The 12,744-nt window shown below is 42.4% G+C and overlaps 1 protein-coding gene across 1 annotated transcript; it reads right to left on the bottom strand.

Moving 5' to 3' along the window:
* Positions 1-1,373: 1,373 nt before the first annotated feature.
* Positions 1,374-8,160, bottom strand: TMX1 (thioredoxin related transmembrane protein 1). The gene is made up of 8 exons (XM_026118333.2): positions 7,942-8,160; positions 7,679-7,794; positions 6,758-6,803; positions 6,144-6,272; positions 4,484-4,529; positions 4,295-4,396; positions 4,128-4,197; positions 1,374-3,860 (listed from the first exon to the last, which is right to left on the bottom strand). Exons 1-8 carry the CDS (start codon positions 8,094-8,096, stop codon positions 3,682-3,684), a joined length of 843 nt encoding a protein of 280 aa, XP_025974118.2. The 5' UTR covers positions 8,097-8,160; the 3' UTR covers positions 1,374-3,681.
* Positions 8,161-12,744: the final 4,584 nt, after the last annotated feature.

Here is a 12,744-nt window from a genome sequence, read left to right as displayed (position 1 = left end):
TAAGAAAAGGTAGAAGTGCAGGAGGCAGAGGCAAGGTAGATTAGTGCTAGAATTTCTTGTTAAACCAGGAAGCTAACAGCAAAGCAGCAAGGAAAAAGGTTGTGTTTGTTCTTTTAAACCTAAAAGAAATGTTAGCCAGAAGTTATCAGTATATGCTTTCTATATTGCACAATCAGTTTTAAAGTAACTAAAAAATTAGAAAACCCTAAAAAAATTCTGGACTTGTAACAGCTACATTTAAATATATTCCAAGCTGAGTTACCCCATACACTTCAGATTTTAAAAAAATTCAACACTTTTCCCTATCAACAGCACATAGCATTCGTGTTCCTTGTCTCCTCAAACCCTCTCCAAACTAACAAAATACACCGTTTACCAAAGACAATGCTACTACTTCTCGTTAGTAAATCATGGAGTTATTGCTTTATTTTACTGGTGGCAAAGGCTAAGATCTACACTTTTAGAGAATTTAAGGCAAACCCACAAGACCAACACCTTAAGGGCATTTACGGTACACATTGGTATTCATTCACACATCAGGAGAAGTTTTGATATTCAAAAAAAAGATAGGAACACTTAGATTTTAACCGAAATGATTATTTCAAGCATTGCAGTTTTATCTCCTAAACACATAACCCAGGGTTTTTTTTTTTCTTTTTTTTCTTTTCTTTCTTTTTTTTTTTTTTTTTTTGCCTGGGATAAGTCATTCCAGAGCACCAAAGTTCAGAGGGAAGGGGCGGGGGAAATCAAGCACAGGAAGAAGTTCAAGGACATCCTATTACAACTCATTCTTACTCATCTAAACACTTTTTGAAAGGCTTGCTCAGATATTTGGAAAGCCGAATCACTTTTTTTCCATTCATAATATGCAGACAGAATTACGATCTATCAGATATACATAAAATGCAATTTACAAAAAAAGTTAAAGACAAGACTTCAATGAAAAAAGGTAAGTATCCTTAACAGCTTTAGACAAACTGATTCACCTTCCAGAAATGTAAATATTGTTTTTTCTTAATAATTGTTTCATACCCCATGAAGTTCATTACTAGCTCCTTGTCTGACAGCCTGCCTTCTTAATAATCCCATCTGGCAGCCATGCTGCAGTAAAAATATCATCAAGGGCACTTCTATGCTCACAGTCTCAATGAGTTGCAATCAAGTTTACTATTGACACAGATTTGTCAACTGCCTGCCAGGCCTACAACAAGCCCACTGAGATGAAAGCTAAAGGAAAAAAAAAAAAAAAAAAATCGAGAACAGGCCTGCTAGAAAGCCTAAGTGTCCTCATCATTAAACTAACCTTTCACTTGCATATACTTCAGAAATTAACTGAAGGAATATGTAAATTAAAGGAATGCAAGATACAGTGGTCCAATGCTTATATGCATTCTTTTTATTTCTACACAGAGAAAATAAAAATCAGAAAACAGTAGACTACAGGTTTTTTAAAAAAATGATTAGGGTATATTGTTTTAAGATGGTTTTGTGAAAACAGAAAAGATGACATTCTGTTAAAAAAGAAAAATAAGTAGTTATTTCAAGTTGAGACCAGGTACAGCCTGGTTGGATTTTTAGGAAGATTTGGTTAAGCATAAATTATTGACAATGTATTAACAACAAGCAGAGTTCTACTGCCATACAGCAGGATGAATGGGTAGGAGTCACACTCAACAGAAGTGTGCCCTATGTGTAAACTAACCCCGTTTGATTCAGTCATTGCGACTTGCTACTTGTTATTTTTTCAGAGTAGAATTACTTCACCAAGAAGCATAGTTTTCTGTAGTCTTCAGAATAGAATAAGAACCTCCTGTTCATGTTCTAAAAAGCAATCACTGCAAATAGTAGGTTTCTAGTCAGCCAGAGACTCTGCACTACACAGCGCACCTCCAGTAACTTCCACCTGTGAGGATGGCAAAGACGAGCACTCCGGCTTTCACTCACTCCACCCTAACTCCAGCACAGCGGATGTGAACAGTCAGCAGAAGCACAAGATGCATTTCAGAAGGGAACTTCTGCTCCTCTGAATAAAGGTAGTAATGTTATTACAGGAATATCACAGTAATCTAATCACGAAAAAATTTACATTTATTTTAAGTAGGTGTCTATACCAGAGATCACTCCTTCAACTACAGTTGAGGTTTCAAAAGATGACAAATGTCTCAGAGAAACAGCGCTTCAGATTATTTCAAGGGAGCTTGATTTTGTGCTGGATCAGAGCAAGTTTATTACTCTGAAGAGGAAGATCATTTCCCAAAAGAGCTTTGGGGTATTCTTGAGCTTGTGTTTTAGCTCCTCTGGATCAGTTCTCCGTGTCACTTGTCTGTGCTCTAGTAGCAAATGCTAACTTGTTTTTACTTACTTGCCAGCTATAGCAGTCATGTAGTATTTGAAAGAGCAGAAGAGTTGTGTACCACACTAATGACAGTGACCTGAACACTCCCTTACAAATCAAAATGGGGCAGAAGAGCACTCTGATGCATGTCTAGAGTTTTGTGCTCAAGTTTTTTCAACATGCATCAACTTCCGGTTAAAGAGAAAATTCACACTGAGGAATGGGTCAGGAGTGTATGCTATTTCTATTGGCAGGCAGAAGATACAACATCTTGCTTTCTTCAGAAGCTCATAGTAATTTGTCTCAAATATATTCAAAAAATAAATGCTCAGAAGCTTGTAAACAGAAATCAAAAATACCTTTTCCTCAAAAAAAGAAGGCAGCCAGAAATTACTTTGTCAATACTAAGTATTTCATACAGTACCTCTGAACTTTCACATCCTCAGCAAGCAGAGTAAGAAGCCTGCTGAACTATGAATGAGATGTTACATTCTTCCACTGCTCTTCTGACGTCAGGTCAAAACATAGTGTCATCAGATCATATTTTCATATCATATTCCAAACTGGAAATACAGAGCTCTGATTTTAACTCATAATGCAGAAGCTGACTTGAAAAGTCAGGAGAGCAGGGAAAAGAATGCAGAATAGAACAATACAAGTATTTTGCAAAATGCATCTTCATTCTAGTAAAGGGAAAATCTTTCTTGCTAATGCTTATTCAACATTAGCAAGTTGCTGCTTCATTTTGAAGACAATCAATATACTCCGCATTGGTCTCAGCAACTTACAAAATGAAGGGCGGCCTCTAGTAAGAGATCTGGATGAAGGAAGATTGGATTTTTTTTGCAGCATTCATTGTCATAGCAAAAGAACTAGATCATTTAAAACATTTTTTTGTCGCCTGGAGAAGGTCCAATAATTGAAGGAATTTTTCCCCTCAGCATTTCTTCAGAGCACAACTAGATAGATTTATACTGAGAAACCTTTCTGAATGCTTTAATGGCAAAAAAGTTAGTGCATTTTCCTTCCTAATGTTCCCTAATGCAACGAGTACACTGGCTTATATTCTGTAAAACAACTATAGAACAAGTCATTCGAAAAGCCACACAAATTATTTCTTGGCACTTCTCTGCACACAGACAGGAGAAGTTTCAGCCATTTGCAACAGCATGTTTTAGTTTTGAATACCTGATGCCAAAGATAAAAAGTATCTTTTTTCTGAATTAGTGAAATGCATCAATACTATCATGACAGGAGTCACTCCTCTCTTCAAGCTGAAGGATTTGATACATTCAACTGCTTTTGAGTTAGTGACTCACAAACAGTAATCCTGCATGCAAATAAAACTAAGATTTATCCATTGTAGTAGCAGGGTTCACTGGGCGCTGTCTTACAGCATTCATCGAAGAGTTTCTGTTGGACACCTCTTTATCCTCTATTTCATCATCTGAAAGATCTTCCTCATCTGCTTCTTGCTCTTCATCCAGCTTTTTCAATAGCTGAGCTGACTCTGGAGCTAGCTTTTCTTAAGGGGAAAAGAAAACACATACACACACAAATAAAAGAGTTATCCTGTGAAGAACACTTTTTTAAAAAAAATATCGCAGACCAGCTCAGAATTTGAACAAACTTAAGCCAGCTAATACTTTCAAATAACAGTCACTTAAAATTTTGTACCAGCAGAAACTTCTATACTAGATTTCCTGTCCTGCTGACACAAGTTACACCCCAATTTTTATTATATAGATTTATCAAATAGCTTCACTGAATCAGAAGTATACAGTGGGCTTACTTGAATAGGGGTACTGCTGTTGTCTGTGCCTTTTGGATGGACAGAGACAGTCTGCTAAGAACACCATTATCTGAAACCCAAGACAGACAAGTTTAAATCTCTAAACATTCTGTACATCAGTGTAACACAGCAGTCACATGACAACCTAGTTCAAGTGGTTTACTTACAAGCCCCAGTATCAGTCCTGAGAAGAGAGTTGCCAATGCGAAAATGGCATACGAACCCCAAACTGGTATTCCAACATTTTCTGTCAAATAACCGTGGCAATGCTAGAATAAAAGACATGGGAATTGTTTCATGAACAGCTAAATATCATGTCTGTTAAAATAAAATAAAGTTCAAATCCAAGCACATACCCTGATCCACATTGACAACTGAAACAAAGCAGACATACTGCTCATCCTGAAACAAAGCAGAAAAGAGTAACTGAAAACATCTTTTTTAAGCCAGTCACGAGTCTGTTCCAATTTGCCTGACTAGTTATTATTTAGACTCACACTGAACAACTTTCCGCTCATGCCAGGTTTCCCTTCTAACCGCTCTTTTTACGTTCTGTGACTTTTCTATGTTCTGTTATGCCTTTTACTCAGTAAACACACATTTCCTACAAAGCAGCCGCTGGTACCAACATCAGGTTTATTTATCACACAATATTTCAAATGCAGAGAATTACCTACTCCAAAACTTCTTCAACTTGTACCTGCTGACATATGAATTTCAGTGACTTTTATGTTCTAAATTATATTTGGAACCACAGCCTATGAGAAGCAGCTGGAGCTCTATTTAAGAAATAAAGAATTAAGCATCTGGATGTTATATTTAAAATAGACTGATGCCTTGTTTTTCACATAGGTGAACCAAACCAGGCTAACTGCCATATGTAGTCTGCTGGTTCTGCTATTTCACTGTTGTAAAACTTTAGCATTAAGTATTCACTTTTTCTAAAGGAAAGGAGAATTTGAAATATTAAGCCAGGATAAGCTGCTAATAAGTGAGCCACAGAAGAGGACAGCCGTGAACAGAGGCATGCATAATGTTTCACTATGCACAAACACTTGCAATAGAAAACTTCTTAATCCTAAAATTAGTACTCCTGCACCTACATTCTCCCCTGTGGGCCAATATGTTACAGAAGATCAATCACACAGTTTCAAGATTCGGATGGTGTTAAAAGTATCAAAGTTACCAAAGTAACAATGCTGAGCTGCCCACAACAGCCACAGAAAAGGTCTAGTGTAACATTTCTTAAACTGAACACCTAAAATCCAGCCTCCTTTCAGCACACTACGACTAATGTCTCTCAACTGAAAAATAAAACAATGAACAATTGGGTTCACTTCCCTCAACCGATGGTGTCCCCAGTGTGCATTATCACTCAGTCACTTAAGTCCTGAAATCACTTCTTTCTCCCCACCCCACAGCATATGCAACAGTAACTAAAAGCATTTCAAAGCTACCAAACCAAAGGGTATTCCAGAGACCATCTTCTCAGACTACAAGGTATCACCACATCACTATTCCCTAACCCTCAACCCCTCCACGCTGGTTTTAACTTTACTACAGATGGCAGTGCTTTCTTAAATAACCAGCCCCTATTATACAACTATGTTGCTACACTGTTTTCAAGTTTTTATTTGCTAACTTTCTAGAATTTAGTTGGGCAAAGCAGCTTTCTGCTGTATAATCAAAAGAAGAATTTCAAGCATCAGTAAATTATCTAGAACAGTTTAACATAATAATACCTCCAGCTACACTTTTGAAACCTTAAAGTAAACCTTACTCAGGAGACCTTTGCTATTCTCCCACCGCTGAGGAACGAGGCATGACATACACTACACGCTCACACACTCCTTACTAGCACAGAGCTGCTGCCTGAGCTGCTGTGAAGCTAAGGACCAACATCTACCTCTGCTTCCGCATGCAGCACCAGGTATGGCACACCTAAGAAGTCGTCTGAGCATGTCCTTGAAGTGTGTATGTTTGATGACAAATTTTTGTAATCATACCAAAACTTACAGAAAAGAGGAAGGACCGAACCATGATGAAACAGGTTCCACGGACTTCCATTCCTGATCACTGATGAAATTTATGAAATCAGTTTTAGTTCTTGCACCTTGGTATCTCCTAAACTCTCCATCTTTACAACTGTAAAACAAAAAAATAGACCTTTGTTTTAGTCCAAGCATGCAAAATTTGCTTCCACTTACAAACATATTTCCCCTTCACTTTGGCTATTCCCTTTTTATTTTGCTTCAGACAACGTTGTTTCTAAAATGTTTTCTGAGCATCTTGACTCCAAGTATAATAGTGCATCTTTGCTAGCTTCAGGTTGTGATCCCCCCAAAAATAATGGTCGTCTTAATAAAATTGCCACACAATGGCATTAAGACCAACCTACAGAGAAAAGATTGCAAAACAGAAACGCCCATGAAGGGATGAAACAAATGAGGCCTGAAGGGAAAAGAAAAATATTGGTGGCATTGTAAAGTCAGATTAGATAAGAAAATGGTTCTTTTTGTGCAAAGTTACCCACGTTCTTACAGAACTTGATAAATCTCATTCGCTTCCACCAAAAAAAGAAAATGACATTTCCTCTCTCCTCCAAAAAAACCAGCGCACTGTATACTTACTGATAGATGGTAGGAAGAGCTGTTATGACAAATCGTCCACTTAATCCTGTAAGAAAACAGATATTTTCAGAATAGTAGTGCACTCCAATATAAGAAGAAAAGACTAGAAATATTTCTTATACATCTTAAAGTTCATAAGAAAAGCTGCTTTCAGGTATCAACCTTTAATTCCGATCAAACACAAACTTGTGCATATCAACAAGGCAGGGCACAGTTTAAAAGAAGCATCCCAGGACAAGGAGAGAGAAATTTTCTCTATGGAAAAAGAGATGTCTGGGGCTAACAACCATTATACTTGACTATTTTGGCCTTAACTCTTCAGAAAAAGATTCTCTCTTCTTCCACATGCTCTGTAACCTCCAGTGCTCGCGTACAATAATTCAAGTAAGACAAGTTTCAGAAGTTCTAATATGACTTTGGAAAAAAGTACCAGCTTCAAGGTTATTTTTACAAGGTTGGGCAAGGTGGGGGGGGGGGGTTGTTTGTTTGTTTTTTACACAAACATAAGGGAAATCAACAGAAGGCAGCTTCAGCTAAGAGAGATCAGACTCCCTGAGCTTCCTTTTTGTCAGCCAAGAGAGGTACTGCCACAGGGGAAGACCAGATGACCAAAACCAGATTCTCCTTCTTTATAATACTTTCATAAAACCAAACATCTCCTTGAAGTCCTCCAATCCACTCTGCAGAGGAAACCTCTAGTTCCTTTATGTATGATGAAAGACTAGATCACTTAGCCCAAATATAGCAATCTGCCTCCAGGAGAGCTCACTAAACATCTGTGTTATTCTGATTTTAAAAAATAAACAGAGTCAGTGGTTTCAGAAAAGCACACTGACACCAGAACTTTTGCCTAAGTGCCGAAAAAAGTCAGGAAACACAAAGGAGGGGGGGCGTATAAACGCCCACGCAAGCTTTGCTCACCTGGCTGCTCGGTCACGTCCACTTTAGCAATATTCACCTCAAGATCCTCTCCCCACTCGGCGAACTTCTCCCACTCGGGCTGCAGGTTCTGGCAGGCGGGGCACCACGGGGCATAGCTGGAGCCAGAGGAAAGCTGTCACCAACGGGGGCCGGGGGCGGCGGGGAGGCGCCGCCGGCTGCGTCGGGCGGGGACCGCTGAGAGACCCCCCCGCCCCGCCGCCCCGGGGGAAGGAGCCGGCCCGAGCACCCCCCTCCCGACTCACAACTCCACCATCCACTCGCCCTCCAGCAGCTCCCGCCACGTGCCGTCCGTCAGCGTCTTCACTTGGCTCCGCCTGCCCTGCGCCAGCGCCAGCGCCGCCGCGACGGCCGCCAGCGCCAGCCACGCCACGGCGCACCGCCGCCCGGCCGCCGCCATCTTGCCGCGCCGCGCACCGCCCGCTTCCGCCCGCGCGGGGACGCCGAGCGGGGAGGGAGGGAGGGCGGGGCGCCCTGCACGTCACCGCCGGCACCGCCCCCACAGCGCGGCGCACGCGCGCCTGGCGCCTCGCGCCTGCTGGGCGCCGGCCGCCCTTCACCGCGCGTGCGCGGAGAAGTGGGGCCCACCCCGGCCGCTTGCGGGAACGAGCTGGGGGCGGGCTCAGGGTGCGCCGCAGCCAATAAGACGTCGAGTTGTGGGGGGCGGGAGCTTCGAGCAAACCCCCAGGAGACCCTGGGCTCGGCCAATGGGGGACGCGGGTCCCCTCCCCCCACCGCCTCACATTGCACCGCCCCAACGGTCCTCTGAGGTGGGGTGGGACCGGACCGGACTGGACTGGACTGGACTGGACTGGACTATTGGCATTGGGTGCTAGTGAGCAGCTTTGAGGAGGTCTGGCTGTTGGCAAGTGCCACTCTGAACCTCGCCCTGGAGCAAGGAAGTTTGGAGAGAGCCCCCCAAGTGCAGGAGGAAGCTTCTGCTTTAGGGCAATGAGGATGATTAGGGGACTGGAGCATCTCCTCTATGAGAAAAGGCTGAGAGCTGGGACTGTGCAGCCTGGAGGAGAGAAGACTGAGGGGGGATCTTATCAATGTGTATAAATATCCTAAGGGAGGGTGTAGGGAGGATGGGGCCAGACTCTTTTCAGTGGTGCCAGTGACAGGACAAGAGGCAACAGGCACAAACTGAAACACAGGAAGGTCTGTCTGAACATGAGGAAAAACTTCTTTACTGTGAAGATGACAGAGCACTGGAATAGGTTGCCCGGAGAGGTTGTGGAGTCTCCTTCCTTGGAGACAGTCAAAACCTGCCTGGATGCGATCCTGTGCAAGGTGCTCTAGGTGACCCTGCTTGAGCAGGGGGGCTGGACTAGATGATCTCCAGAGGTCCCTGCCAACCTCAACCACTCTGGGATTTGGTGCTTCCCCTTGCTGCTGCTCAGAGGAGGGTGTCTCCACAGAGGACCCAGGCTGTACCCTGGACAATCAGGGGCCCTTGGGAGTTGCCTGACTTCCCTGTGGTGCACGGGGCACTTCTCTCTCCCCACCCCACCTCCTCTCACAGCCGGCAAGCAAACAGCTGAACAAAGCCATCCACAACAAGCGCTACAGCCACGTTAAGCCGCTGTGCCCCACTTCCTGCCCACTGAATGGGGGAAGAGCATCAGGTGCTCAGGACAGCCAGTGGCCCATGGCCATAAGCAGAAACTGCTGTATGAGGTCGCAGAGAAAACACACTTCCCCCACCCCAACCCCTGCTTCCCCTTCCACATTGCTAGTAACCTGTGGCAGAAATAAGTAGTTCTCAAGCAGAAGTCACAAAAAAGGTCACAGATAATAACCACATACATCCCACATCATTTTACTTTATTGCTAGCTTAAGCTTTTTGAGGCAAGGAACTTCCTCTTCTTACATGCACATACTTTCTCTACCACAAAGGCTCCTCCACCTCTTGATCAGCAGGGCTGTGATAACACAAGTCATCTTTCCTTTTCTGTGTGGAGCATTTATTTGTCTGTGCCTTTGAAAGGGGCTTTTGCCATAATTTAACATCCCACAATTTAGGGCCTTGGCAGGTGGAGAGGTCTGGTTTGCAGCAGCCATTAGAGCAGTGTAGCAAAATGAATAAATCAGGGTTTTTTGGTTTTTTTTTTTTCTATTTTGGCAACTTTTCTATAGTACAATGTGTATGTTCCTTTTAAATAAGAACACTGACACATTACTAAGGACTTGCTGAAGCTTGTTACTCATTGATTCAGGGTTCAATAGTAATTCGCTGCATACAGCACAGCTCACTTCCGTTTTATTTTAGTGATAATTGGATTTTTGAAATGTTATTGATACCCCAAGAATACCTGTGTTCTGCATCAGTAATGAGATGTTAAGAGATGTCTTCAGTTCTTCAGAACAGTACACATCTTGATAATTTAAGACGCATTCAGGAATAAGTGATCCCACTTTTTATTCATGCTGAAGAAGAGGGCAATTAAATGATCTTTTCCTCAGTGCTGTCCAAACAGATGCAGCTCGCTATCCTGAATGGAGGACTTGAGGATGAATTTGATTTAATCTGTGTGCAGGTTAAAAAAAGAGAAAAATACAGGCAACAATAGGAGCCATTGCTGCATGGCCTGTAGATGATACCGCAGGAGAGCTCTTTTGGGACCAAGCCCCACCTGGGAAAGCAAATTTGGAACTGTGAGATAGCAGAAATAATTCTGTCATTTAATGCTCCCATGTTCAAGGAGAAAGGAACTGATACACATTCACTGTAATTAAAGACTAGTTTCAAAGGTACACGAAGCTCCTTATGGAGACAGTTTGAAGGATCCCAAATGATATGACTGCATACCTCCTTTCCCTTGTTACCAGTAATTATTTCAAGAGCAGTAACTGCTGTGAATTACTTTTTTATCTCCATTATTATTACATTGACATTTTCTTGTTTCCTTGTAAAGTTTTGAGGCATCTGAGAACAAGAAAACCTTGGCTATATCTTTTATGCATTCATCCTCCAGCCTATTCAGCTCAGCACTCCCAAGCTGTAGAGAGAAATGTTTGCCATGTCTTTCAAGGTTCAGGGTAGAATAAAGAGATTTAATAACCAGCCAAACATGAAATGGCTCCAAGTGACCTTAACAAATGAACACAGCTCCTGATTCTACCCTTTTCCCTTTATGTTTGCTCTCATGAAGGGAGATTCTCAAAAATATTGCTTTTTGGCTTACTTTCAGCAATGTGCAGAGGGTGGAGGGACAGCACTGGTTTAACCCATCAGCCACCATGGCCAGGTCCCCCTGTGACCTGCACGCTTCTTTGGAGGTATGGTACTCCTCCACGGGAATAACATCAGATACTTTTCAGTTCACCAGGCTACAGAGGCCGGTGACTCTGATCTTTACAAACCTGATGTGTCTCCGCTTATAGCCTTCCTTTAGGCAAACCCAAGTAACTGTCCACATCCTTTGAGAAAGCCTCAAATGGTTCTGCAGAAGGCCAGCTCCTCCAGGGGGATTAAGCCCTGGGCGGTGGAAATTAGGTGCAGATCCCAGCATGTAAAAAACTTAACCACAGTGCTGAGCTGGTGTTTTCTCTTGTGGTGGGATCACCTCCCTGCTCTGGTGAGCAAGCGGTTGGTGATTTTTTTTCATTTTCGTTTTTCAGCTCTGCCACGCAGTGGCAGAGTTGAGGCTTCTTTTAACCGTGGAACAGAGTGAGGGAAAGATCAGTCTCTCAGGTATCGAAATGACCCGCATTTCCTGTTATGGACATTTTCTCATATTTCAAGGTATTCATGAACAGTTTTGGGGTTTTTTTTGTCTAGTAGTACTCTCACTCTTGTTCTTAGCTTGTTTTTCTAAGGAGCTGAGGTAAATGGGATTATGAGGTCTGCCTACAGACACACACACACGCACACACACATATGCACACACAGGCACAATAACTTCTGATCCTTTGGGCCAATTTCAGCAAGGCTGAAATTTTTTCCAAAAAAATCAAATATAAGTTTCATGAAAAGACTTGTCCAGCTAGGAGACAGAGTATTACTGACTCACAGAAAGAGACTGAAGCACAAGCTCAGATGTATTATTAGACACAGAGAAAAGGAATTATGAGCATCTTTACTGCAGGGAGAGCTTCAGTCAGCGTGCACGCTTGTCAGACAAGGGGAGATTCAACCATGAGACATTGATACGTTCACCTGCCCACAGAGCTATTTGTTTTTAATTCCAGATGAAAGATGCTAAAGTGAAAAATGCCTGTGTAATAAAGAAATCATCCCTTTCTTGATGTCATCTGTGTCTTAGAGAAACAGATCCCACAGGGAGGAGTGGGAGTAGAAAGACTTTGTTTCCTTTGGCTTTTGTTTTCTTTTCAGCTAATGTGAAAAAAAGACCGAAGTGCACAAATGGTTCAACATTTTTCCCAGAGTTAAAGCCGCAGAAATGTTCAGATTTTCAAAATTCAACCTGTTTTGTAAGTGGTCAAAAATAGAAAAAAAATTCCACACCATTTCACCCACTCTTTTCCTTTTTTGCAGAATGCTAATTCGTCTACATTTGAAATGTGAACAAACTGAACCAGCTCTATTTTTGCATGTTTTCTTTCTCTGTTTTTCCTAAGTAGACTGACATGTCCTGATGACAGGCTGAATTAAACCAGACAAATGAACAACAGGAGAACAGCACCTGCCCGCACAGGACTGACCTTCCTGAGGACTGCTTTGGGATAGCGCGGTGGCTGCCCAGGTAGTTATGTCAAAACGTGGGCCAAGCTCTGCAGTCTCTGGACAAGGTACAGTACCAGAGCCCTGACCCCATTTACAGAGCCTGCACTTATGAAATGCCAAGAGATTATGCAGAGAGCTTTCCTGCCTGTAATCATACGAGGCAGGAGATGTGAAATCATTGTCCTAGAGACCAAGGTGAAATCAGGCTGACCCCAAAAGACACAAGCCCAGGGCTGCATTTTGTACTGCTGTAGGCATGTGAACTGGTTTATCCTGCCTTATTTATTTGGCTGTTTTCTAGGTTTCCTTATGGGAAAGCTGGCATTTAGAATTCCACACAGAATGGTTTTCTGGGCT

This window comes from Dromaius novaehollandiae, chromosome 5 (genome assembly GCF_036370855.1).
Source record: "Dromaius novaehollandiae isolate bDroNov1 chromosome 5, bDroNov1.hap1, whole genome shotgun sequence".
NCBI classification, from domain to species: Eukaryota; Metazoa; Chordata; class Aves; order Casuariiformes; family Dromaiidae; genus Dromaius; species Dromaius novaehollandiae.
The sequence above is the reverse complement of the archived record's forward strand: the minus strand, read 5'-3'. Positions and strand labels throughout refer to the sequence as shown.

Excerpts from the sequence above, each read along its gene's own strand:
- TMX1 (XM_026118333.2), bottom strand. The coding sequence starts at position 8,096 with ATGGCGGCGGCCGGGCGGCGGTGCGCCGTGGCGTGGCTGGCGCTGGCG. Across the intron at positions 4,198-4,294 it reads CAGGACTGATACTGGGGCTT|ATAATGGTGTTCTTAGCAGA; the intron begins GTAAGTAAACCA and ends CTTGGGTTTCAG. Across the intron at positions 3,861-4,127 it reads ACAGCAGTACCCCTATTCAA|AAAAGCTAGCTCCAGAGTCA; the intron begins GTAAGCCCACTG and ends TTTCCCCTTAAG.